This window comes from Aulostomus chinensis, chromosome 10, assembly GCF_037954235.1.
Source record: "Aulostomus chinensis isolate RoL2024-O1b breed Wild chromosome 10, RoL_Achi_v1.0, whole genome shotgun sequence".
Lineage (NCBI taxonomy): Eukaryota > Metazoa > Chordata > Actinopteri > Syngnathiformes > Aulostomidae > Aulostomus > Aulostomus chinensis.
Window position 1 is genome coordinate 20,928,148 of NC_141329.1, and position 25,799 is coordinate 20,953,946.

General features: G+C 41.4%; 2 protein-coding genes across 4 annotated transcripts; one reads left to right on the forward strand and one right to left on the reverse strand.

Moving 5' to 3' along the window:
- The first annotated feature begins 119 nt into the window (after positions 1 to 119).
- rasgrp4 (RAS guanyl releasing protein 4) lies at positions 120 to 14,715 on the forward strand. Of its 3 annotated transcripts, none has more exons than XM_086216398.1 (18): positions 120 to 514; positions 5,214 to 5,383; positions 6,713 to 6,824; positions 7,038 to 7,100; positions 7,196 to 7,327; positions 7,469 to 7,610; positions 8,110 to 8,283; positions 8,393 to 8,509; positions 8,902 to 9,177; positions 9,269 to 9,349; positions 9,905 to 9,970; positions 10,480 to 10,584; positions 10,679 to 10,788; positions 10,909 to 11,059; positions 11,163 to 11,199; positions 11,791 to 11,922; positions 12,006 to 12,208; positions 12,880 to 14,715. In XM_086216398.1, the coding sequence occupies exons 1-18, from the start codon at positions 498 to 500 to the stop codon at positions 12,988 to 12,990; spliced, it is 2,199 nt and encodes a 732-aa protein (XP_086072524.1). In that variant the 5' UTR covers positions 120 to 497; the 3' UTR covers positions 12,991 to 14,715. The 3 variants fall into 3 exon arrangements, with proteins under 3 accessions (XP_086072524.1, XP_086072523.1, XP_086072525.1); XM_086216397.1 differs by having other exon boundaries at positions 12,877 to 14,714; XM_086216399.1 differs by lacking the exon at positions 9,905 to 9,970 and having other exon boundaries at positions 12,877 to 14,714.
- On the reverse strand, positions 13,816 to 25,559 carry hnrnpul1 (heterogeneous nuclear ribonucleoprotein U-like 1). Its single transcript, XM_086216396.1, has 16 exons — positions 25,492 to 25,559; positions 24,725 to 24,976; positions 23,964 to 24,335; positions 23,044 to 23,254; positions 22,884 to 22,954; positions 22,464 to 22,603; positions 21,912 to 22,011; positions 21,721 to 21,833; positions 21,267 to 21,530; positions 20,713 to 20,835; positions 20,497 to 20,625; positions 17,648 to 17,816; positions 16,588 to 16,851; positions 16,177 to 16,319; positions 15,860 to 16,081; positions 13,816 to 14,689 (listed from the first exon to the last, which is right to left on the reverse strand). The coding sequence occupies exons 2-16, from the start codon at positions 24,939 to 24,941 to the stop codon at positions 14,573 to 14,575; spliced, it is 2,655 nt and encodes an 884-aa protein (XP_086072522.1). The 5' UTR covers positions 24,942 to 24,976; positions 25,492 to 25,559; the 3' UTR covers positions 13,816 to 14,572.
- Between the last annotated feature and the right edge of the window lie 240 nt (positions 25,560 to 25,799).

Consider the following 25,799-nt stretch of genomic DNA (forward strand, 5'->3'; position numbering starts at 1 on the left):
ATGTACTCACTATTCTCTCTCTCTCTCTCTCTCTCTCTCTCTCTCTCTCTCTCTACCCTCCCCCTTGTACATGCACAAAAACATGCACACACAGAGAAACTGATGTAAGTTCCCCTATCCATCAGAGCCAGTTCCTCCATTTAAGATGTTGACTGGTTTATATTGAGGGTGCAAGTCATTTTGTGGGCTCTTGCACTTGTTTGAGGCTTAAAAGCAGGTTGAGGGAGTATTCAATCGGGTTTGTTGCTGATTTGTGGCTCTGAGAGCAAAAAGATACAGAGCAGGATACAGACACGGAGCTCAGCCTTGTGGATGACTGGTAGGTGGGTAGCCCTTACCCCCAGCAACTCTCCGTCCTGTGCCTGCTACTGCTGTCCCGGGCACATAAACACATAGAGGACACAGAGGAGGAGGGTCAACCATGGAGCTGTAGGGACACGCTCAGATGCCTGTGCGAACACCAGTGGAGGAGTGCTGCCGCGGAGACAAGCTCTGCAATGAACAAGACCAAGAGGTAATTTAAAAGAAAAGAAAGGTGCACTAAAACTGGGAGTCTACAGCAGTTGCAGTTCAGCTTCAAAGCAAGTGTAAGTCCAAGTATGTGTCAGCAGCAAGTGCGTGCAGCAGTGTGAACATTGAGGTTACATCTGACGTGCAGTGGGGTTTGTACGAAGTTGAAGAGAAACAAGCCATGTAAATGTATTTTCCTCTCAGTGCTTGTGTGTTCTACTTCAATATGAGCTGTGTGAGGTGAAAAGCTTGTCTTTGAGTTAAAGGACAGGTTGCTCACTCCAGTCACGCACACACAGTCACAGCTAATTTGTTTTACCTGCATATCAGTGAACAATATCAGCTTCTCAAATTATTTGTGTGCACTGCACACATGCCAGCCCTGACATTCAGCAGGAGTGCGTGTCTTTTACGCTCTGCCTGCTCCCCTTTCCATGGAAATGTGTTCTACTCTTTCAGATAACCTCCAATTATACGTTAGACAGTGTTGAGACACTTAAGTAGTCATAGTAACCTGCATTTGTGCTGTTTCACTTCTGCAGTTGTAACCGCAGTTCTCATTAGATGGCCGGGAAAGAAGTCGTTGAATTTTAAGGTAGTAAAAAGTAATTCAATCTTCTTGAGTTTAAGGTGGACACATTCACTTGCACACCAATACAAGTTCTCTTAAATCAGATGTGAGATTCATCAAGAAAATATTTGTCTGTATGAGATTTAAAATGTGTGTGTGTGTGTGTGTGTGTGTGTGTGTGTGTGTGTGTGAATGTGTACTGTATGTGTGTGTGTGTGTGTGTGTGTGCGTGTGTGTGTGTGTGTGTGTGACTTTCAAGGAGCGAAACAGGGACAGTATGTATTGGTACTTGTAGGTGTGTGTACTTGTTCAGCAGGATTTCATTGTCTATTTATTTAATGCCGAAGTGCCAAATGGATTATAAATCCTCTTCCTTACGAAACAGTTGAAGGAGGTGTGTATATGTGTGTGTGTGTGTGTGTGTGTGTGTGTGTGTGTGTGTATGGGTGTTGACAATTGATTCTGCTCTGCTGACTTCAGTTGTTGGTATATAAGCTTCATGTTGGAGCAAAAGGATGAAAGGATGAAATTGAAGTAGATGCATCCCCCTGATGCAGAAGGAACAAGAACCCAGGTTGTGAGAGGGGGAGGGAGGGGGAAAAAGAGCAGCACACAATCAAGGCCTTCAAAGAGCTTCAATTAATCAATTAGGGGAAGAAAGAGAGGAATTTGCATATCCTTCCGCCAGTGTGAGAGCGAGTGAGGGAGACTAGGGACGGGGGAAGCTGAATCTGTGGCCAGGAGCCCTGACAGAGATGGGAAAGGGACTGAGAGGGGGATTTCCACAGAGAAAAGAGGGGACCTATTTCCTTAATGGCTTGAATGGGGTGAAGAAATAAGGAAGAAGTTGGTTTAAAAAAAGGAGGTGAAGAACTTCCTAAAAACCAACTCAGTGATATGATGCACCCAGGGCAAGTACATTCACATTTCCTCTGTCAAGTTTCATGTTTGCGTGGTTGCTGTGTTAATATAAATGTGTAATTACTGTGTACAAAAGTTGTGTAGCTGCGTCCAAGGAAAAGGTGAATGCAAATGCACAAACTGTGACTTCAGATGTGTTGAGAATTGCATGATGGGAGTCAACCACACGCCAACTCTTCAACAACAGGTCTCTTAATACCAGCCAGGCTCATTAAAGAGATCTCTGAATGCTGTGGTGTGTGAGTTACCTAGATGAGGCTGAGGGGGAAATTCCCAGACAAACTTTTCTGACATCAGTGACATGTTCTCATCAGCACTTCTGTTTGTAACGCACCTCAGCTTATCTTCCACAAACAGCTGGATTGAGTCAGAGAGAGATGACAAGATGTGAAGGGAAATGAGATCAGAGAACTAAAGAAACGGTTACATGATGGTGCAATAAATGGCAGCACTTTACCATTAGGGCACTTTTTTTTAAAAATATACATGAGAATGCCAAATATGTATTGCTGAAGCATAATTAACCATTTATTAACTTTCTGACCCTTGTCTAAAATCTTGCCCAAGTTATTTCATTTATCTTTGCTATGACCCAGTACCCTAATATAGTAAATGAATACTGGACACATTCATTAACTGTTAACTAACGATTAACCAAGCATTATCTAACTTATCAATATCCCCTTATTGTTAACTGTTGCCATTTGAAAAATATTGAACTTATAATTTGCACAGTTTTGGATTCTATCCACAAAAATATTTAAGAAAAAAAATCAATATGTTACATAGGGCAGCACCAAATTTATTAAGTTCTTCCTTGGCCTATGCCACACCCCTCCATAAAGAAAAGTTGCCACATAGTTTTTTTGCATAATCTTGCAAAAGGATTATGCAAAAAACCCTCAACAAAGGTATGAGTTCCTATTGTTGTAATTTGATAATCAAATGAAGATGAAAATGAATTATTAGATTGAATGTTTTCGTCAATTTATATCATCGTCAATTTGTTTTTAAGTTTATTTTGGACATACGAAACAAAATTATTACATAACTGTCTCTATGGAGATTTATGATAAGCATCAATTTTTTTTTAAAACTCAATTTTTAAAATAGATTACAGATTACTCAGTAGCGAAGATAATCATCGTGAGGAGTCGTAAACAATGGCGGATGAGCAGGAGCAGAGGGTGATGCTGGTCCAGCCCCCCCCCTCCCCCCACCTCTGGGGCTAAGGGTCCATAAATGGTCTTCAAAATGGTTTGCCAATGTTTTGCAGGAAAATATGTGTATAATGAAAACTGTAACAGTGAGGATGAGATGATCAGAAATTCAAAACTCTTGCCAATGCTAATCTAGAATAATCTGTCAATCATTTTGCCACATCAGTGAGAGAGGGCATAATCCTGTTACTTTGAGCTGCTTTAAAATCGGCCATAAAAAAGGCCATGTTCCATCAAGTTAGACCTGGCATTTTCTTTGCATAATCCTTCTGACAGACAGACAAATAGTACGGACAGAATAACCTCTTAAGGTGATGTTACCAAAGAGATTTTGTCAGCAACACAGACAAAGCGTTGAATTTATTTTGAGCCATTATTGTTTTAAGGTACTTTTGTTCTGCTGCATAACCTTATCTTATATTTACTCTAAATTTCAGATTCTAAAAAGATTCTTGGTGATGCCACAGTACCACAGAATCCTCCCACACACCTCACATAGAGTGCTGTTGTTGTTCTCAAGACCGAAATTGTTCAAACTGTACCATCACCGATGATCTCAGTGGCTCATGCACTTACGTGGACGTAAACCACATATGACTTTGACAGGCAGAAGGACAAAAAGTTCCAATGAATTTGATACTTTTTAGACTGAATTGTTGATTTGAATGAGATAGTGTGAAAATGCGTATTTATCTGAAATTAGAGATGCCATGAGTATAATAGAAATTATCCAGATGGAAGAGGAACATGGGGATATTTCAGCATCAGTCCACACATGTCAACGTCTTGTGTGACTGCGTGCACTGAAAACGTGAGTAGGCTGGGGAAATGAGCACACACACGCGCGCGCACGCACACACGCACGCGCACGCACACACACACACACACACACAGGTTAAGATAAGGGGATGTAGGTCTGGTCATTCAAGGAACTTGCCTTCGCCAGTTCTCTGAACTCTCTGTGTTTCCCGGTAATGACAAAATATTAGCTGCCGTGTCAAGACTGACACAATTTCAGAGACCAGCAGAGTACACACGCACACACACACGCGCACACACACACACACACACACACACACACACACACACACACACACACACACAGGACAACATTTGACGTAAACAAATCACAAACATATTGACCAAAGGAGAAATACATGATCAGGTTTCATTTGCTTTGATGGCTATAGACAAAGTCTCAAATCTAGAAGAAAAAAAAACTGAAGCGGAGATATCAGTGTGAAGTATGGAAAGAGCCATTCACTGCTATTGTGAAATCATCAACACTAGACATTGAGCAACTGAGCCCCTGATCTGAAGAAGAAGCATCAATGGCATCATGTCTTATCTAATATGTCTAATCTTTTCAAGTGCAAAGCTTCAAGACTGACTGTAAAGAAAGTCACACGCTTCAAAGAAGTCTTGTTTGTCTCACCTTCAGCACAAGTCCAGACACATCTGCATGTGGTCAGAGGTGCCAAAACTCTGAACGTCAAAAATACAGTCTCTGGTTTGCTAACTGAACCAAGGGTTATGTGTGGAAAGCTGTAATGTATAAGTTAAAATAAAGTTTATGAATAAGATTTAAAAGGAGACAGGATGTCTATTCCAGACATGCTCACTATGAATTTCATGTGTTCTGAGAACATCTCTGCTCATGCAGATTGCCTTGTAATGTTACGACAGAATTTTTAAAGGTAAGGGGGAGCATTTACAGAACCTGATGGTGACATCACAGGAACCTTTAAGTGACCAAAAAATGATGCTGTTTTATAAGTTTCTTAGAACATTTGCACAACTTTAGGTGACAGTATAGGAAGGTTCCAGAGTAGACCTGCGCTGTAGTCAGCCTTTGCATCAACTAGCTCCAAGTGCTGCAACGCTGCTTATCTGATGATCTGCATTTCCTCAGATGGTGACCTGCAATAACTCACCACATTTGCTCTACTTATTTCTAGGCTGCTTATTCTCCTTTTCTGTGTCTCTCTCAGGAAGCCAAACGTTGACAGCCCTGGTGTGCTGAGGAGCAGGAAGCTGGTCCAGCGGAGGAGAAATACATGTCCCAGTCCCCAGGACATCAGCCGGGCCCTGCAGAGCTCCAGCTCTGCTCCCAGCACAGCCAGCCTGGATGAGCTCATTCTGCGCTGCCTGAACTGCTTCGGTCAGCTTCTACATGTTTGCATTCAGTCCCAAAGTTTGTCATGAGCCTTTATCACAACCAGGTTACATAAATGAGGGTGAAAAAGGGGGAATCCAGGGTGAGAGAGACAAACAGGGAGGAGGGAAGGAGACAGAGGGAACCTCTTTCAATCAAGCTTTGTTCTTCTGGGCTGAAGAGGCCAGCCAGCTATTCCCATGCACTATTTAATATGAATCTCTCTCTCCCTCTCTCACTCTCTGGCCTCCTTCTCTTCATTGCTCCGTCCATTCTAATCGTGAAAATTTGCTTTACTGGCCAAGGTTTTGAGATGATGTTCCGTTCTGGAAATGAATGGTGGTGGTGGTGGTGTTCTGAAAGCCACAACACAATCCATCCAGAAATAATGGAGCGAACCTCACTGTCGACATGGGCCATAACAGACCGGAACAAAATATTTAGTTGATAAAGAGATGACAGTCTCCTGTCCACCTGAGTGGTATATTTTTTATTGTAAAATACAAATTTTCCCTCCCAATTCTATTACTGATACCTAAACCGGTCATACAGAGGTCTGATAGCTCATATATACTGTATAATATTGGTATAATAACGGTGATATAATGACATCATTGCTTTATGACGCAGCTCAGATCGTAAAACATGAACGAGCACATCCAGAGAATGAAGTCATACAATTCTGTTTCACCATCTGTTCACCCTCTGATATTGCACATGCCAATATTTGGTTGGTGAGGTTTTCCTGTTCCATCCAACTAAAGTTAACAACTGACTCTTCTTCACTGCTCTAAAAAAGTATAGTGGAGGCACATTACAACTTCCTGTGTAGGCTGAGGCTGCTGTTTTTAGAGAAGTAAAGAAGAACTGAAGTGAAGAGATATTTTTCCAGGCCAACTAGAAGTTAGTGTCACCATGGTTCCTTCTATGAAAATCCAGCGAGATTTTTACAATTGGATTCTAGATTTTTTTTAGAGAAAGTTAACTGATTTCACAAGAATATTTTTATGAATGAACACATTTGTTATGAGTTTGGGTGTAGAAATATAAATTCAGTGTTCAGTGATGCTAACTCAGTCACGCACCATCTGCATCTATATTAGAAATAACTGAGCTAACTGGGAATTAGCAGGGTCCACGCCCAAAATACTACTTTTACCAGTATCAGATAGTGGTATCTGAAAATGAGCAACTCTAATGGAAACATCAGCCTTAGTCCTGCTAAACTAATTGAATGTAATGAACTGAAATGAACTATTTGACCTGTAAGCCTCAACACAGCAGCCAGTCTTGTTATTGTGGTTTCATCCCACTGATGCTGTGCTTCGCTTGCAGATTCTGAGGGGAAGCTCTCCAGTCCCAGGGGTTTCCAGACAGTCCACATGACCCTGATGATGCACATCTGGGTGGTACCATCTCAGACATTTGCCCAGAAACTTCTTACTCTATATCCTCCACTCTGGCTCAGCGCAGTTCTCTGGTGCCAACGGTCCTCTGCTCTCAATCACATGTCCACAGTCATTAATCTGATCAGGAAACAGCCAGGGCTTTGTGTTGCGCTACTCGTTACCAAAGCAGATTTGAATATTTGTAAATTTAGAAATATATATCTATTTTTCCCCCCTTTGATGTTGTTGAAATCCTTGACTCTTTCGCTCACATATAAAGATTGTCCCTCAGACAAGAGAGGAGTAAGGAGGGCACAGGTCTGCCACCTTGTTAGGTGAGTAAGAACAGCATTGTTTGAGTGAGGCAGAACTGGTTATACTGCCCTACTTGCGGTTAGTAAACATATTTTCTGTCCTGCTTCATGCCAAGGCAGTGGATCAGCCAGTTTCCAGCCGTGTTTGAGGCAGACCCCCTCCTGGAGCAGACGATGGGGGACCTGTGGGCGCTTGTGCGGTCTGATGAAAAGGAGACACACTCACAGCTCATCGACACCTCCTGCCTGTGAGCCATATTTTCACTGGATCATGCCCTGGAGGAGTTTGGTCATGTGGCATTTCAATAAATAGAAAATAGAGCTTTCCTATAAGCACATGAATATTCTAAAAATAGAAAATGTGACAAATTTTGTTCTTGTTTTTGTAGAAGCTCCCATGTAAACATCTCGCAGGCACCTTCGCCCTCCATGAAGAAGAGGAAGGTGTCGTTGATCTTTGACCACATGGAGCCAGATGAAATGGCCAAGCATCTCAGCTACCTGGAGTTCAAGAACTTTTGTAGCGTTTCAGTAAGTTCAGAGCTCAGCTTCTTCATGTTATCTGACGCCAAAAAAAAATACATTAACATTTGACGGGAGTGAATAAATCCTAAATTGATGAATGTGTTACACTGTGTATATCTAATTAAGTCGCAAATGTATTCTTATTATATTCATCAATCCCCTGATGAAGAAACTGTATCAAAGAAATTATAGATGAAACATCTTACGGCTGAGGAGAAACTGAGATAACCTGTTTCTGTGACCTCAAACTCATTTGATTAATTCCCAGTTACAATGCGTTGTCTCTTAAGTGCTGTTTCATGGGCACAGACAGGAAATGACAATTCTAAAATCTGGTGTTTGGTAAAAGCAACTGTTTTTTCCTCCTGAATATTTAATAGGGTGACACAGCATAATATATATAAGTGGTTAGTGGTTAGTCATATAAATGTTGGAAGTGGTTTAGACACCTGAGTGAAAGCTAAATCATAGCTGCATGTTTGACTCCTGATCTCTGCTCGGCCAGTTCCTGGACTACCGCAGCTACGTGGTGCGAGGCTCAGTGAGGGACAACCCTGCTCTGGAGCGGTCTGTCATGATGTGTAATGGCGTCTCCCAGTGGGTCCAGCTGATGATTCTCAGTAGACACACGGCCCAGCAGAGAGCGCAGGTCTTCACCAAGTTCATCCATGTGGCTCAGGTAAACTGAAACTCTGGCTTAGAGGCTAATGCCGATTTTCATTCAGCTGTTAGCTACCGATGAGCTCCTTCTTTACCCACAGTCCCTCACTTTGCTGTTTCCTCCATAGAAACTTCGAGCTCTCCAAAACTTTAACACTCTAATGGCGGTAACTGGAGGCCTCTGTCACAGCTCAATCTCCCGCCTCAAAGACACCTCAAACCTTCTGCCTCCTGACATCACTAAGGTAGTCTCAAAGTCATCAATCCTCCAGCCTGAGCTTCAACATTTTCCCCTTAGTCTAATCCAGAGGCGGCAAAGTACACACATTCTTTCAAGAAAGAAAAAAGGGGAAATCTGCACATTAGCTGGAAAATACTGCAAACTGGTCTCAGAACAGGAAAAGGTGACCGAGTCAAAGATCCTGATGAAAACTTCAGCAGTGGTGAAACATCTGTTTGCACCACCTTAAATAAGTTTTAAATTCAGGTTTTCCTTCATGCTGTACACAAATTCTTTACTTAAGGAAAAACAAAAGTACTGTAAAGAATTACCTCATCAACTTTGAGTCTTAAAGGTACTCCTCCACCACTGATCATCGGTTAACTGCTTAGCTGCCTTGTTGTTTTCCTCCATCAGGCCCTGAGTGAGATGACGGAGCTGCTCTCCTCACGGAGCAACTACAGCAACTATCGCAGGGTTTACAACGAGTGCAGCGGCTTTAAGGTGCCCATCCTGGGAGTCCATCTGAAGGATCTGATCTCACTGAACGAGGCCCTTCCCGACTATTTGGCCGAGGACAAGATCAACCTGGGAAAGCTGCAGCACTTGTACAGTAACATCAATGACCTGCTGTCCATTCACAGCTGCACGCCACCATTTGAGGCCAACAAGGACCTTCTCCATCTGCTCACGGTAGGGGACAGGAACCAGGAGATGAGTTTGATTCAGAAAAGAAGACTAAAATAACAGGTGACATCTGAAATGATGTTTTTTAATGCTTCAGCTCTCTCTAGATCTCTACTACACTGAGGATGAGATATACGAACTCTCATATGCCAAGGAACCCAAGAACCCCAAGATCCAGGTTCGTAGAAATGCTTGTCTCACACCTGCTGAAAACCTCTTCTGACAAATATCATTTCAGTAGCGTATTTTCAAAATCCAAATTACAAAGCGATGCACAGGTTGCACATGAAATAAATGTGCATTGTACAAATATTCCAGGACAGTATGTGAGGGCATCAAATTGGAGGCCAAATTCAGATAAGTCTAGTCTAAAAGTTAAGGTCTGCAGGAGTTCTGAGATGTATGCAGGGACTAGACCAGAGGTGCCACAGATACACAAGACCCGTATCATCAAAGTTCATAATCTGACCCATTGAATGACTCGGCAAACTGTGAAAATTGCAAGCTATCATTATTGAAATGGACTGCACCATATTGCTGAGGCACGACCAAAACATTTGATTTGTGAAGACGTATTAGATCATAGAAGATGAAATACACAGAAAATAAGCATTTCTACATTTTGGCTCAAGTTTTTGCAACACTACAACTTCCTGGAATACTACTGTCGTGCATTTTTACACTAAATGATGCATCTGCACATTCTGGAGCTCTGATTTTTTTTTTTTTTTAGCAAAGGTTTTCGTTGTCAGGCTCATGTTTGATCACTTGCTTGACATCCCTGACCAAGACTGTAAAGGTAATTAGTTTCTGTAATTCGTGTTTAGAGTAGTATTTTGAAATAGATTCTGAACTTCATGGGCAGTGCGTGGAGGGATGTCAGTGCGTATGTGACGTTTGAGCTTCTGCTGCTGCTGCTGCTGCTGCTGCTGCTGCTGCTGCTGCTGCAGGTGGGATTTTTGGCTCAGAGTAGTGCAAAGGATGTTAGACGTTGTCCAGAAGATGAAGGTATGGATAGGTTTGATTTTAGCGAGGTTCCTTAGTTGGAAAAACAAACTCGTTAAGATGAGGATCAAAGTTCATATTTTGGTCAAAGTTTATGCACAGATTTCTAGCTTAGGGCTCGATTCAGGTGTACTCTCTGTGGGTGTAAAATCTTCAAAACAAACGCACAGACTCACATCAAAGTGAGTCACATCAAAGAGTTGCGCTTTAGGGAACTTGTTCCGGGGTGGGTGTGCCCGTTTTGGTCTTCTTTTTCACATGTGAAGTCCCTCATGTCTCATCACTGCATTTGTTGGTCCACAGCCTGTAGCTCCCGTGAAACCACCAGTAGTAGCGGAGTGGGGTTCAGGGGTCACCCCTCGGCTGGATCCCGACACCATCTCAAAACATGTCAAACAGATGGTGGATGTGAGTATGAGGCTGTCTTTCACTTCCTCATTACTTCGCGGTTCAAAGCAGAACTTCTTCATTACAAGTGATCGCTCCGCTGCTCCCCCTGCAGTCCATCATGAAGAACTACGACCACAGCCAAGATGGCTACATTTCTCTGGAAGACTTTGAGAAAATAGCAGCTAACTTCCCCTTCTCCTTCTGCACTCATGAAACTGACAGGTGAGGAAGCTGTGACACACACCAGCAAAACATGTAACTGCACGACTTGGTGAATAGTTTGTAGTAACTTCAACTCTTACTCACTATTTTTTGTTGCATGTTGGAACATTTCTCGCTCAGGCAGGGCCAAATCAGCCGTGAGGAAATCACCTCTTACTTCATGAGGGGAATGTCTGTATGTGCCAAGCTGGGCTACAACTTCAGTGACGCACATAGCTTCCATGAAACCACGTACAAAAGGCCAACATTCTGTGATACTTGTAGAGGCTTTGTAAGTAGTAATCCGTGTGTTTCTCTCTTCTTCTTTTTTTCTTCAAACATCCACTCAAATTGAAAAAAAACAAAACACGTCTGTCATATCTGCTCTCTTGTAGCTGTGGGGAGTCATCAAACAGGGCTACCACTGCAAAGGTGAGGTCATGTTAAAGGGATTGTTCCCCCCAAATTATAAATTCAGGTATTTTAGCTAAATGATAACCAGAATGTTGGTCCAGAATCATTTCCTTCATGTTCCCTGTTTGTGTTACACAATATTTCACCAGGGTCAAGATGTGGTGTTGGGTAGATATTTGGGGATCATCTTTAGAGGAAGGCGTATTTGATCTCTGCACAATGTTCCCAGAACTTGGCAAAAGCTTCAGTGACAGCAACCTCTAGGGGTTTAGAGGAGAAGTGCAGATGCATCAGATAAGAGCAGTGGAATGACACTTTGAGACAGTGAGGGAGAAGCGAAGACAGTAACTCAGACAAAAGGCATTTCAACAACGCCATCAGTGTTGCTCTTTATTTGAGATGTGGACCTCCAAGCGAAAAAAGTTTGGGCATCCATGAAAATGTTCCCTGGACATCCTGAATGTTCCCTGAAACTCCCCCAAACCCTCAAAGAACTCAACATTGTGACAGTGTTCGCAAGACAATGTCCTTTGCGCCAGTGGATTGTGACGCTACTGACTTGACTCGTAAAACGCTGACACTGAAGGTCCTCTGCTTTCTGTCTCCTAGACTGTGGGATAAACTGTCACAGACACTGCAGAGTCCTGGTGGGAATGGAGTGCTTGAAGAAACACAAAAACACCACTGGGTCTTGCCCGTGCACCCCCGCCCCTGACTCAAGCACCAAGGGCAACAGTTGGAGTAGGTCATCTCTCCACTTTACATACTCACAATTTCTCATCCGTAAAACAATAGTGAACCCTGCATGTTTCGTGTTCTGTCAGGCTCTGAGGAGGAGACCTTCGTTTTCCCCCAAAGTAATGAAACAGAACACGATAAGGGCCCCTCGGTTTGTAAAAATAACAGGAGTGATTTGGTGGTGTCGGACCGCTCCACTCAGACGGACCCTGGCGTATGGACCCCTGAGAAAAGAGACAAGAGGTCCCACTACCACAGCTCTCCTGTACATGCGTCCCTGGAGAGACCGGTAAGACAGAATAAATGGCAACTACTTTCGGTCATTGCTAAAGGATTTTTTTTTCAGTTGTCTTCAGATTCAAAAGTCCTCAGCTTTAATGCTTATAGCATAATTATTTTACTGTTTCAATTACGACCTGAGGATTTTATACACTAATGCCATTATTAGGAAGTAATAATAGAAGTACGAAAATATTAACATATTAGCCAAAATTTGTATGTGGTTGTCAAACACTTTTGACCAATATATATAATATGGGTCGACTAAGAATAAGCTGTCATAAAAATTTTAAATTATTGACTGTATTTTATGTATATATATATATATATATATATATATATATATATATATATATATATATATATATATATATATATATATATTTCTGTGTGGAGTCTGCATGTTCTCCCTGTGCCTGCGTGGGTTCTCTCCAGGTACTCCGGCTTCTTCCCACAGTCCAATGACATGCAATTGGGGACTAGGTTAACTGAATACTCTAAATTGACCGTAGGTATGACTGTGTGAATGATTGTTTGTCTATAGATATATATATGTGTGTGTGTGTGTGTGTGTGTACATGTCTGTGAAGGCCGAACAATCAGAGCTCCTACCTCCCCCACTAGAAATAGAAAGTGTTTTTCCATCATAAACTGATTTTTTTTTTTTTGTGTGTTTAGCAGGTCAACACGCTGCCACAGAGAAGCCGTGGCTGCTCCATGCCCGTTTCCTTCCTGCAGGAAAAGCTAGAGGAGCTTCACCTCTACAAAGACAAGAGCAGAGAGCCAGACTGAAGCCTGGACAGCTCCTCACATGGACAAAACCACCAATCTGACCAGTCAGACTGGAGTTGAACTGATGGGATTTATTGGCCTTTCAGAATGCCAGCAATGATCAATGGACTCCTACATGTTTGTGCCATTTCTGTAATTAAGTTCAACAGTATTGTCTAGAGTTCACACATCTTGTTTCCTGTAATTTATGAACATTATTTCTACTTGTGCCATAGTTCCCTGGTGCTACTGATGTCATGTGACAGCCTCCAGACACACGAGGGTTTCACAATCGTACTGAACACACACAATAGACCCAGGGCAGGAAATTAACACTAGTGCTAAAAAAAAAAAGGAAAAAAGTAATCTTTTGCAGCTACGTATGTATTAGGGGCTCAGAAATATGGAAAGTAAATCTGAACAAAATGAATCACAACTATTCTGTTACGAGTTGATACAATCGGTTTCTACTCTATCAATGTTAAGAATCCAACAGAGCTTCTTCAGTCCTACATTGAAGATACTGTATCTTTACATTTGTATGAGGAACTCTGACAGATTTAGAAAGTAGTGAAATTCAATGGGCTTCCACAAAATGTTGACAAATCATTGGTAGATTGAATCCATGGTTTATTTCCTGCCCTGACAACAGTTGAACAATTTTTCCAATGTCAAGCAAGGCTGCACTGCAACAACCAGCTGGTTATTTTTACCTTTTTATGTTTCAATCTTGTTTAAAATTAGGAAAAATACATCAATGATGAATCTTTGTGTTTGAGTCATTAATGGCAGGAAAACAAAGGACCACATTGACACCGACAGGCTTATACAATGCTTTTTATTGTATAAAGACAAGAAGACAACTTCGGTCATGATCAGATTTTCATTTTCAGGTAGAAAAAAAATGTTTTTGATGGAACAGGATTCAACTAGTGGACTCAATGAACAGCAATCACAAGGGGATAAAAAAAATGCACATAACTACTCAACAAGTGTGGCAAAATTTTATGCTCAAAGACTGATTATTTATGCTTAAATACTACAGTATTAACACCTATAAAAATGTTCCATATTGTTTGAATTCTACCGGAGTAAATAAAATGCACTCAATCTAACGGGAAAATTAAGGAGCAAGACAGAAGAAAGCATAGTAAATGGAAAAAAAGCATGCATTTTGTTCTCATTTATCTTTCCAAAATTTTTATTCAGGCGTTACAGCATTTTTATGCCCACCTGTCACTTTTGTACACGATGCATCCAAGAAATATACAATTAAACCTCTTCGACCTGTAGGAAATGTGGTGCTTGCAGTTCAACAGACATCCACATTCAATGCATAATAGATAACATTCATTCTATGTTTTTATATCTATCATCTCACTGTCGCTGCTTAAAGTAAGACTTGAGTTGGTACAAAAAAACAAAAAGACGTCAAACTGTACACAGGTCATGTGTACACTGATTGGTGAGGAATGAGGGCCACTGTGTTCAGCTTGCCAGCGTGTTATGTAGATGACTTTTAGAAGTGTACAAAATTATTCATTGCAAAGGTCATTGGGGGTTTTAGGATACAAGTGGGTGCAGGTACATATGCAGGACAAAGCTACTGGGAACCTGAAGACGAACCTTGGCTTCCCTGTCCAGGGTAGCTGCCATACTGGCTGTAATACTGGTTCCACTGGTTCTGGTTCTGGTAGTACTGCTGCCACTGCTGAGCATACTGGAGGGGAGAAACAAAGGATATGTTTACAGTACTTCTAACTGCCATAAAATTTCTATTTTTGCACTATTTTTATAAAAGTACTGCATTTGTCAAGTGTTATGATAAAGCATCCTCTTTTCAATTACATATATCCTTCATATTATATCCTTCATATACTGGTTTGTGCAAAGGAACCTAAACTGGGCTCATTCAAGCTCAGGTTTTGGGAAACTCCAAATTATGGGTTATTAAAAAGGTACAATTTGTAGAAATCTTAACAAGCTAGAGCCTCACATTTCACACCCCAAGCCAACTGACCAGAATGTTGGGGAGTCCATCCTATTGTGGGAAACAAAGAAATGCTAACTTCCCTAGCATTAGTTGGTCAACAAAGCTATAAATTCACTTTAAATTCCAACACGGCAATGGTCACATGACTCACATACCACTTCAGTGGTACCTAATCTAGAGATCTGAAACTCACCACAACTTTTGCAGAGCTTGAAACATTTGACAGGACCACAGAATTGGACTGCACAAATTTAATCTAATGCATTACACATTTCCTCCGCAACGCACAGTTGATTTTAGTGAACCTCTGTCAGCTCGGACATACAGGAGCATGACCCTGGTGACCCTGCATGTTGTTTTTGTCCAACTTTCCAGAGTTGTTACAAGTAACAGCATGGACTGTTCAGAAGTCAACTCTGCCATTTAATATCATCACTGGAAAGTAGAAAACAGGACTCAATTTAAAGAAATCCGAACTACCCTTTTAAGTGGCTGTTTCAAGTCAAATGACCATTAAAAAAAAATCATACACTAAGTAGACCAGAATAAACTGAAATAAATTTTAGATGAGTCAGTTGCAACTCTTTGCTCTTAACTGTGAGCGGATGAGCCACAGTAAACAACTACTAAGAAACCATATACTGTTCCACAAGCACAAACATGAAGATGAGTGACACTTCACATCTTTGTTTGTGAAAAATTGATAACTAGTTAAAATGAGAGCTAAATGTTTGTAGCTACACATCTCAGCTTCACTTGCCACCCAGAGAATCCCACTCACTCCCTCTGTCACAACTGTTTGCCATCTTCAATACCACTGCATTAATTAGAAAGCGGTTGAAGCAACGCTTCTATGAAACTAGCTCAGCGTCTATTACCCGGGAGTCAGTTACCTACCTGCTGGTACTGCTGGTTGTAGCTCTGCTGCTGTTGCGGTTGCTGCTGTGGCTGCTGTTGCAGCTGCTGCTGTGGCTGTTGCTGGTGGTGGTTGTACGTCTGTCCAGTTGCAGGTGTCTGGCTGTAACTCTGGCTGTATCCTGGGTACTGACTGTAGTTGCCATAGTAATTCTGGTTGTAGCTGCCCTGGCTGTACCCTTGATTGTAGCTCTGGCTGTATCCCTGCAGGTCAAGCAAAGCAATTTGGTTTAACTCACTTTTTCTTGTCTTAATAATGATTTCGAAAACTTAACACATAAATTGTCTTAGTAGAGTACCTGGTTGTATCCTCCTTTGTAGGGAGGAGGGCGATTGTAGCTTGCTGCAGACTGCTGGCTGCGGTTATATCCAGCACGTGCATCTGAGCCTCCGTCACGATAGCCTCCGTAACGGTTCTGGCTGTAACTGCCACGACTGTAGCCTACAAAAAAAAAAAAAAAAAAAAATTACAACATATATACTTTTACTATATATATCGAGATACTTTCCTCTGCTTGTGCCCCTATTGTGTGGCTTTGACTTCAGCAGACATGGAGAGGGTCAGAAAAAAGGACAACTAGGAGATTAGTTAGAAAAGGAAATGTACATTAATGTGCACTATTGTTTTTTAACGCATTCTCAAGAATTATTGCAGCAGTAAATTAAAAAACAAACATATCCAGTCCAAGATTTGATATAGACAAACTCACTTCCTCTGTATCCGCTCCCTCCATCTCCACTGCGGCTCTGGTATCCGCCTCGGGAACCATCACGGTTATCATACCGCTGGAAGCTACTGCCACCGCGGCCACGAAAACCACCCTGCCTGTTGTCGAAGCGTTTATCAGGGGGTGGGCCAGCCCGGCGGCCCTCCTCATTGTACTGCTTCAACAGCTTTTCAGCTTCTTCCTGCTGCAGCTCAACAAAGGTGACATCCTCCAGGAAGTCGCAAACTTCGGGGAGAGTAAAGTTGGCTTGGAGAGTGGCAGAGATGACCAAAGGAGGTGAAGGGGAAGAGAGAAGACAGCCCATCCAGCAAGAGATGGATGGACAGGCAGACAGAGAGAGAGAGAGAGAAAAAAAAAGAGAGGGGTAGGGGGTTGTAGTGAAGACCAGAGTAGTCACACCACCGGGAGACAAAATGAAAAATAATTACTAACATATAGGGGCAACAGAAATCATAGAGAAACTAAGAGCAGATAGATGACAGCAGATGGCAAGGTAGAGGGAACAAACATCCCCTCCAGAGAAACATGGAGGAAACATTTGTTTAAGCAGACACAGGAGAGGGAGGAGACTTCAGTAGAGGTGGGGAGGGTCACAAAAAAAGACAACTAGAAGGTTGGTGAGAAAAGGAAAAGCACTGCAAACCGAGGACTGATTATGTAACACAGTTAGAAATTAGCTTTCAACTTCAGTGCAACTGCTCACAAGTCAGTTTTTTGGGGGGGAAATATTCTATTTCCAGCAGCCAAATTTACATTGTTTACTACTACATGACCCATGTCTCCGTTTGCATTGCAGTAGAAGTAAGCTGTATGGTAAGTGGCAGATAGAGGGCAAAAACAAAGAGGAATCAAAAGTCATGTGGATTTTTTTTTTTTTTAAATAAATGTCCACGTCTGATATCTGGCCAAAGGCTATGATGGGGTAGGGGGGGGAGGGGGCATCTTCCAAGTTTTATTTTAGAGACAACACATAGAAAAAGTAAAAAAAAAAAAAAAAAAAGTAGATCTTGTGTTTTATTTGTTGTTTCCACAGCATTCCTACCTTTCATTTCTAAAACAGCATGATCGGGCACATCCTTCCCCTGCTCATTGGTTTGCTTTAATGTTCGTTCTTTAAAATCCTCGTCCGTGGGACAAATTACAATAGCCTTGCGTTGAAAACCTTCAAAAGGACGCATTTTTCGTCTCCTTGCTGATCCATATACATTTGTCTAGCAATGGTGACAAGAAAGAAGTAGAAGCTTGTTTGTTATTGTTTACTTGTAATGGCTTTCCACTGGAAGGAAGCTGGAACCCTGCAATAATGAAGTGAGAGAGGTTTGGCTTGGATGTCAGTCTATGTATTTACTCAAGTGCTAATGGCCTCTCATCACTCCACAAACCTACCTCACAGTTTGTGTCCTGGTGCTCAGTGACTGCTGGTGAATGGGTTATGGCTTTCAAGGGGGGGAGGGGGGACCCAAAGTTACCTAAAACTGTCTGACTTCCTGGGTACTCATTTGGTCAAGTTAAGTTAGTAAAGAAGTAGTCGTTAAGAAAGTAAAAATATATTTAGGCAGTAGATGTGCTTTCATCGCAATGTGCAGCACGGACACGCATTAAAAAGGATGGGTGACCTTTCACCCTTTGATTTCCAACTGACATCAAGTTGAAAACGTCTAAATACTGACTGCCAGTAAGTATCACACGTAATTAATGACAAGATACTATAAAGTTTTGTTGCTTTCATACTGAAACGACATCCAAATATTCTTTGTCCTGTCATACCAGAAAGAACAATACTAATACTTGCTATTTCTGCTGCATTGTGACAGCTGGGAAATATAAAAAATGCACTTGTTATCAAGCTGCTAGAGACCCTCAGTTTATGCCATACGGGGAAAACGAGACATTAAATCAATGACTGCGCGCAAAATAAAAGCTGATACTACGTTTCTTAATGGAAGCAGGGAGTTCCAACAGGATGCACTAGATGAAGACATACAAATATACAAATGAGTAACAAGTGAGTAACAATTTTCAAATTATGCAATCAAGAGGTTGTGATATGAAACACATTGCACAACTTAGCGTTCTTCCTGCTTTCAATACACTTTATTAAACAGCAACTGGGGGTTTCCATACTAACCAACACCAACTAAAATGCTACCGCAGTTCAAACACCTTTCAAATCAATGTCAGGCATTCTAAAATAACAAATAGGTCTGTCCTAAAATACCATTTCAGTACTTATCAACAATACTCAGAGCTCAAGTGGGAGGGTGTGGGGACTCATTTATGTTTCCTGACAAATTTACTCCACAGCATTGCAACATATGCCTGACGATTAACAGTCTTTTTAATTTACATCTAAATACCATAAAATCTCATAAAACCATATTTCTTTAAGTGACATGATGCACATCAATTCTTTAGAATCTATGCTCAGCTCAACTGCCCTATCACTCAACTCCACACATTGTTTCTGTCTGATATGGTCAATATAACCCCAAGTGTTTGTGCCCAACTGTCACGCTTGATGTTTAACCTGACTAGAAATACCAGATCAGAGGCGCCAGGGAAGCAACAACTACTAGAAACAGTGTAGTGGGTGCAAGATGCAAAATTGGCAGAACACATATCTGCCTCTCATCTTATCTGCCCCCAATGGGCTCACATATTCAAAGGAAAAAAGACATTTACACACACCCTGGAGCCGGCCATATTTAGCGCTGAGAGTGCAAAATATACAGTGCTGTTGGTCATAGCTGCGGCAAATACCGCCACATCAGTCCCAACCAATCTACCGCTGTGGGAATAACCATTCTGTTTGTCTACACTTAAAAAAGTCCTCACAAAGTCAAGCTTAAATAATAAAAGACAACAATCAACAACTAATCACATTAAGAGATACAGGTAACAATAGTTTAACTAGTTAAACCTTTTTACTTTCGGCATTGATGGTGATGTATTTACAATGTGTACATCTAAAATGTATTTAAAGTTTAAAGACTCTTTCCCCCCCCCTCAATCATTATTACTATTTTCCTAACGCATGCTTGGACCCTGCAGCTGCCATTTCCACAAACATACCTCTTTAAATACAGAGAACATAAAGGCTCTGCCTTTCAGCATCACTCTGATAAAAACGTATATATCTGCAGAAACAATCTTTTTGTTACAATCAGCCAAACAAATCAATGTTATGTTAAAAAAAAAAAAACCTGTCTATTCTGACGGGTCCCCCAAACACTTACCTCAACTTACCAAATGCTCAGTTGGATTCTAGTCCCATTCAAGACAACAGACAGATATAACCTACCTGTTCATACTCACAGTGTCCATGGAAAACCAAAGAGTGCCACAAGACCCACCTACCTTTACCACATTTGCTGACCACAAGTATCTGAAAATCTAAGAGTTGTTAGTCATTACTTACCTTGAGGGTCAATTTATTAAAAAACACACTCAAAAGTTCCATGAATCTCACTTAAAAATAGCTTTTAAAAAGCTATCCACTCTGTCTTATAAAATTAGCAACAGAAGGTGTTTTTCTTACTCACCAGCCAGAGCTTACTTGTTTCTCAACATCTTTACATAGTCATGGTTTACTTGTACGTTGTTGAAATTCACAAGACAAACAATACTGTATTATGACAAGAAATAGCAAGTGCAAATATACTGAGGGATGAAAACATGGAATATTCTGTCACTTATGAGAGCCATTAATCATTTTTCTTTTACAATACATGACAAGCAAGTGACAAGAGGGTGATCAAAGCATCTTCTACTCTATAATACACAGAGCCCCCCTGAAAGATAAATAAATAGTCCATTAGAGAGAGTGATCATCAGGGCACATTGACTGACTGTGGTGAGAATCAGAGCATAATGTGGATTGGAGGGCAGTACCTGATCCAGGATGTAGTTGCGTCTCTTGCGGGCAGCGATCTCGATCAGCCTGTTCAGACACTGGGTGGCTTGCTGTATCAGAACATCCCAGCGCCCCGCATAGTTCTTCTGGCGACGCAGACCCATCATCTGCAGGAGAAATGGACGAATGAGGCAATTTCAGACCGTGAAACTTAGTCTGTGATCTTTTCTTTGGGGTTGGTGGCTCAAACCAACCTTCATCTTGTCCATGATGGCGTTGGTACCCAGGATGTTGTATTTCTTCTCAGGGTTAGTCTCTGCATGCTTAATAGCCCAAGTTGTCTTTCCGCAGGCTGGCAGGCCAACCATCATCAAGATCTGAAACAAAAATGTCGAGAAAAACCTCTATCTGACAAAGGAACCAAATCGATATGTGACTGCAATACCAGCCAATCCAAGCTCAGTTCCTGTAAAAAGACATAAATTTAAGAGGATTTATTTAATCCAACATAAATTTTGTCAATCTAAGAATGAATTAGCAGTATTTCTGATTATCACTGTCAAAAATCTTAGTTTTGTGTGACTAACAAACATGATTCAATGCTGTGAAAATACAAAATGCAAATGGACCTTTAGGGCAGGGGTCCTCAATCTATTCTACATCGAGGCCCACCCTCTTCATAACTGTAAAGGGCCAATGCACCAGAATATTATGGCGAATCTATTCTAATGTTTGCTTTAAATGGACTTTGTAGAAGCTTGCCAGTTGTACTCAGGTGGATCATGACTACGCTCCAGCACTGCCCTACCTCACACTCAGCTTTGCTGGTAGGTCCCTTGGTGCCTCTGATCTTGTCCTCCATGGCCAGATTATGGATGTAAGTGTATCCATCTGGAGGGGGGAAGTACGGCTGCTTCTGTCCAAAGTTGAACTCAACAGCACAGTTCTTCACCAGGACATGAGGGAAAAGGGCACGGCCTGCCAAATCCTGCTTGGTTGTGCGGAACGCCACACCCAACCACACCCCATTCTTTGAGAAGCCCATCTCCACTTCGTCATCTTTGTCAAAGTCCTAACATGAAAGTCACAGGCAGAAAAAGACATGTAGACTTTACATACAATACTGAACTGTCAATGACAAATTATTTTATTGCTATGCGGAATAGCTCTTGTCTATACTGTCTGCAATCAATTTTTAATGACCGATTACAGATGGAAGTAAAGATAAGGAAGATCAATAAATTATGGTTGCCAATACTTACAATGTAACATCCAATGACATCATTTTCACCAAACTTCTCCCCAAAGTTTGCAAATTTGCAGTCAGAGGATTTCTTTCCAGTTCCTCCATATCCAAAGGAAAAGGGCTCCTCGCCTAAACATTAAAGAGGGTCAGCAAAAATGTTTCCCCCCCAAACAACTGTGTGACCACTCGGATAACTGATCCTCTTACCAAGCTGAGTGCTGCAGTAATTGAGGGACCATCCAATTCTGACCACATGGGGGTCTGGCTCACTACTGGGCAGGTGCTTCACACCAATTTCCTCATTAATCTGAAAAATGACAAGACATGTTAACTTTTAGAATGTACAGTGCTGCATGCAAAGAGGGGGCAGAAAATTCTATTAAATTTGTTGTCATGATGGAATTATAATTTCCATGTGATACTGTGTTCTGGATTAAGTTGCGTGTATCTCCATTATCAATTTATGTGAGGATGGCTTGTCTTTTTATTTTTACAAAAATCATTAATAAGATGGTTAAAACTGGTCAGTTACAGGGCTGCGTCCAGACATCATGCAAAATTGGAATGCATGTTACGGATATTTTATGTTAAGAGGAGACACAATTGAAGCAGATCAACCACTGTTTCCAAATTAACATAATAACACATCTCAAACATATCAGGGAGCAGTGGTGTTTTGTGATCAGCTGGGACACTTATGACAGACATTTTGCCCTGTGGATGGTGTGATTTCAAAATTTATACGTTGTATGTCCATACCTTCATCTCGTAGCACACACGACCCTGGGTGACACCATGTGTAGCTCGTGCTCCGGCCCACAGGTAAGCAAAGCCTTCAATAGTCAGTGGATAGCCACTGTAGCGATCTCTGGACACTTTGAAGTGCAGATCACAATTGTCTGAAAAATAGCGAGAATGGACAATTCAATATTTTTACTAGTAAAATCTGGGTAACAAAGCATTATCCTACAATTTATGGCTGAGCAATGAAACAACCTGGAAGATTTCATGGCTATCCATCTAGTTCATCTGCATATTTAAACGTTTGTCTGTACAACTCAGCATTCAATCAACATTGTACATAGACCAATACTAATAACCACAGAGCCAAACTGGTAATGGGGATAGTTGTTAAAAAAAAAAAAGAAGTAAAAATATGCTTATGAGATTTGATCTTACATGTATCAATTGTGACCAGAGCGTCATCTACTTCATCATCATCTTCTGCAGGGGGCTGTGGTGTGCGGGATCTGAGAAATGCCAGCAGAGTATAAGGTTACAGCCACGTAAATAACGACCAGTCCATTACTTCACAAATCACAGTTCACTATCAGCATACCTCTTCTCCTCACGGTGCTCATAGTAGCCATAGCCCCTGTTGTCCTCATGAGGTCGCTTGCGGCTGTAGTGTCCACCTTTGTCAGATTCTGCTTTGACTTGCTCAGCCTGACTAGCACCATCTTGCCCGCACTGATCTTCTGTCTCTCGAGCTTCCTGTCTGTTTCCAGAGTCCTCAGGGTCATCTTCCTTTTTGATCTCCACTTTAATTTCTAAAATGATGAAAGAATGACAGTGAGCTCGATGACAAGTCATATAACTGCATCAACTAACAGGGGGAGGAGGGAAACACAGCAAGTTTTTGCTGTTGAAGATGATGACAGAAAGACAATTATAAAAATAATTCAGTCTTCAAGTGACACTGACACTCAAAGAACAAAAATACTTTATAAGGTTTGTTGCTAGCTGTCCACTGTACCACAGAGAAACATGACAAATTAATGACCTTTATCCATCTCTCAATGACCTGGTTAACGTTTAACACGTTATTAGTGTTGCTTGTGACTGCTGGTCACTGAATATCCCATCCCTGATGTGCATGTAAATAAACACCCTCCCAAATTACTATACTTTGCAACTTTAGCTTGACTTAACTTGAGAGCACCTTCCCAGCAATGGTTTCCTGTGCTTGACAAGACTTATACAGAGCAGGGTTTTCTTTTCTTTTCTGGAAAGGCACCACCATGGTCTGACATTGTTAAAATAATTTCACGCCTCTGCGTAGGAACACCCTACATACTAAAACAAAACAAAACAAAACTTTTTAACACTCAATTTTCCATAACCTACCTTAAAATGAAGGTTTTGCTTTGTTAAGGCACTGAAAATTCTCTCTTTTGTTCCTGGTGGAGATTCCACAAAATTTTCCTGAATGCAAAATCTACTGGGCAGTATTGAGTGTTGTGTTTAGTTAAAAATTACCTGGTTTGTCCTCAATAGTCGGCTCTGGCTCTGGTTCTGGTTCTGGCTCCAGTTCTGGTTCTTGCTCTGGTTCTGGTTCTGGTTCTGGCTCTAGTTCCGGCTCTGGCTCTAGTTCTGGTTCTTGCTCTAGTTCTGGTTCTGGCTCTGGCTCCAGCACAGGCTTGACATCTTCCTCAGAAATCGCATCGGACTTGGGTATGTCGACATCTGCGGTGAAGTCAGGCATGCTGTGACCGGAGTCTGAAGCTGGTTGACTTTCATAGGGTTCCCCTTCTGCCTCCTCTTCCTCATAGTAACCACCCGAATCTCCACCTTCATCTTCCTCTTGGGGCATGTCGTCTTCACCTTCATCGCCATAGTCATCTGCTGCCTCTGCATATGAGCAATTCAAACTAATGAAAAACACCCCCTAATAAAATTATCTTTGTAGCCTCCTGTATGTACTCCATCACATGCATACTCACTAACTGATTTGAATTTCACAAAGGTTTTGTTTTCAACATTCATAAAACATAAACAGAACCATGTTGGTCAGCACATGATAAAAAAAAGTACACAATTATTAACAATAAGAGGTCCTTCACAATTTTAACAGACGAATCAATCTGTCCTCACAAGTAATGCTGGAAACTGGTATAAATTGTTAACAGCAGACAAACAATACTGATCAACTTATTGTTTCAATTACTCATTTATATGCAGCATTGCGACTTTTGATCATAAATGTTCTTATAACACAAGTCACCATCAACTGATCTTACCTTGTTGTTCCTCAGCACCTTCCTCATCATCTTCGTTATCTTGATAGTCCTGGCAGTATTCATCCCCCTGCTCTGCGCTATCACCTTGAGCTTCAGCCTCCAAAGCGGCTCTCAGCCTCGTCACCAAGTCTGCCTTCAGGCCTCTGGTGTCCAGGCCGCGGCGCTGAAGCTCCTCTTTCAATTCGTTGACTTTCAGTTTCTTAACGTCAACACTCATTGTGTTTCGGATATTTGAACGTCTTTATCTGTTTCCTATAAGAAACGGGAATGGAAATGGTATGATATAATTAAGTAGAGCATACAATACTGCATCTAACTTTTAGATCGAGATCTCTAAAACATGGCAGTACAATTTAATGTTGAGTCGAGCGTACGTTAGCTTCACTAGCCGCTTAGCTAAGCTGAACTATTACTCCGTTGTCAATTGTATGTCTAAAACTTCGAAATTCAGTTCTTATAAGTGTGCCCGTCAGCATTATGTTTTTTTCTCTGCCATTTAAGTAAGTTGTGTAGAAGTTGCAGCATTTGTTTATACTTTATCTCGTTATAAGTTCTCGCTACGTGGCTAACGCTAGGGTTCTTAGCAGTTAGCAGTAGCTAGAGTACCGACAACTGATCCATGGCAAGTAACTGTAGTTTCGCCAGTTTGCACGCTCGGTATGTGTACATTAGTTTCGCATGCGATTAATGCAGTCGCTTTTCTATTTTCTTCCCTTATAGCCCAGTCATACTGCAACTTAAGATAAAAAAACAACGTTGAGGCCTACCTTTTCTCACGCGAGTTGCGCGGGTCAGTCGTTGCAACGGATTGAAAGAATTACTGCTACTGCCGCCTAGTGGCCTGAGTGCCTTATGTTAAACCGGAAATCAACAGGACCTCGGCACTTGAGGAGCGGTTTTTACTACTATTGTCAGTCAATATTGCAGAGAATGAGCCGTGCTTATTCAACAATGCTCTGAAATTTTTGTTAATATACTTTTTACAGCCGAATTTAAGTCATGTCCTTTAGCTAGTTTAAATGTTCTTCGTTAGACTTGGGACAATCCAAATAAGGAAGTGATGTAATGTTTATGT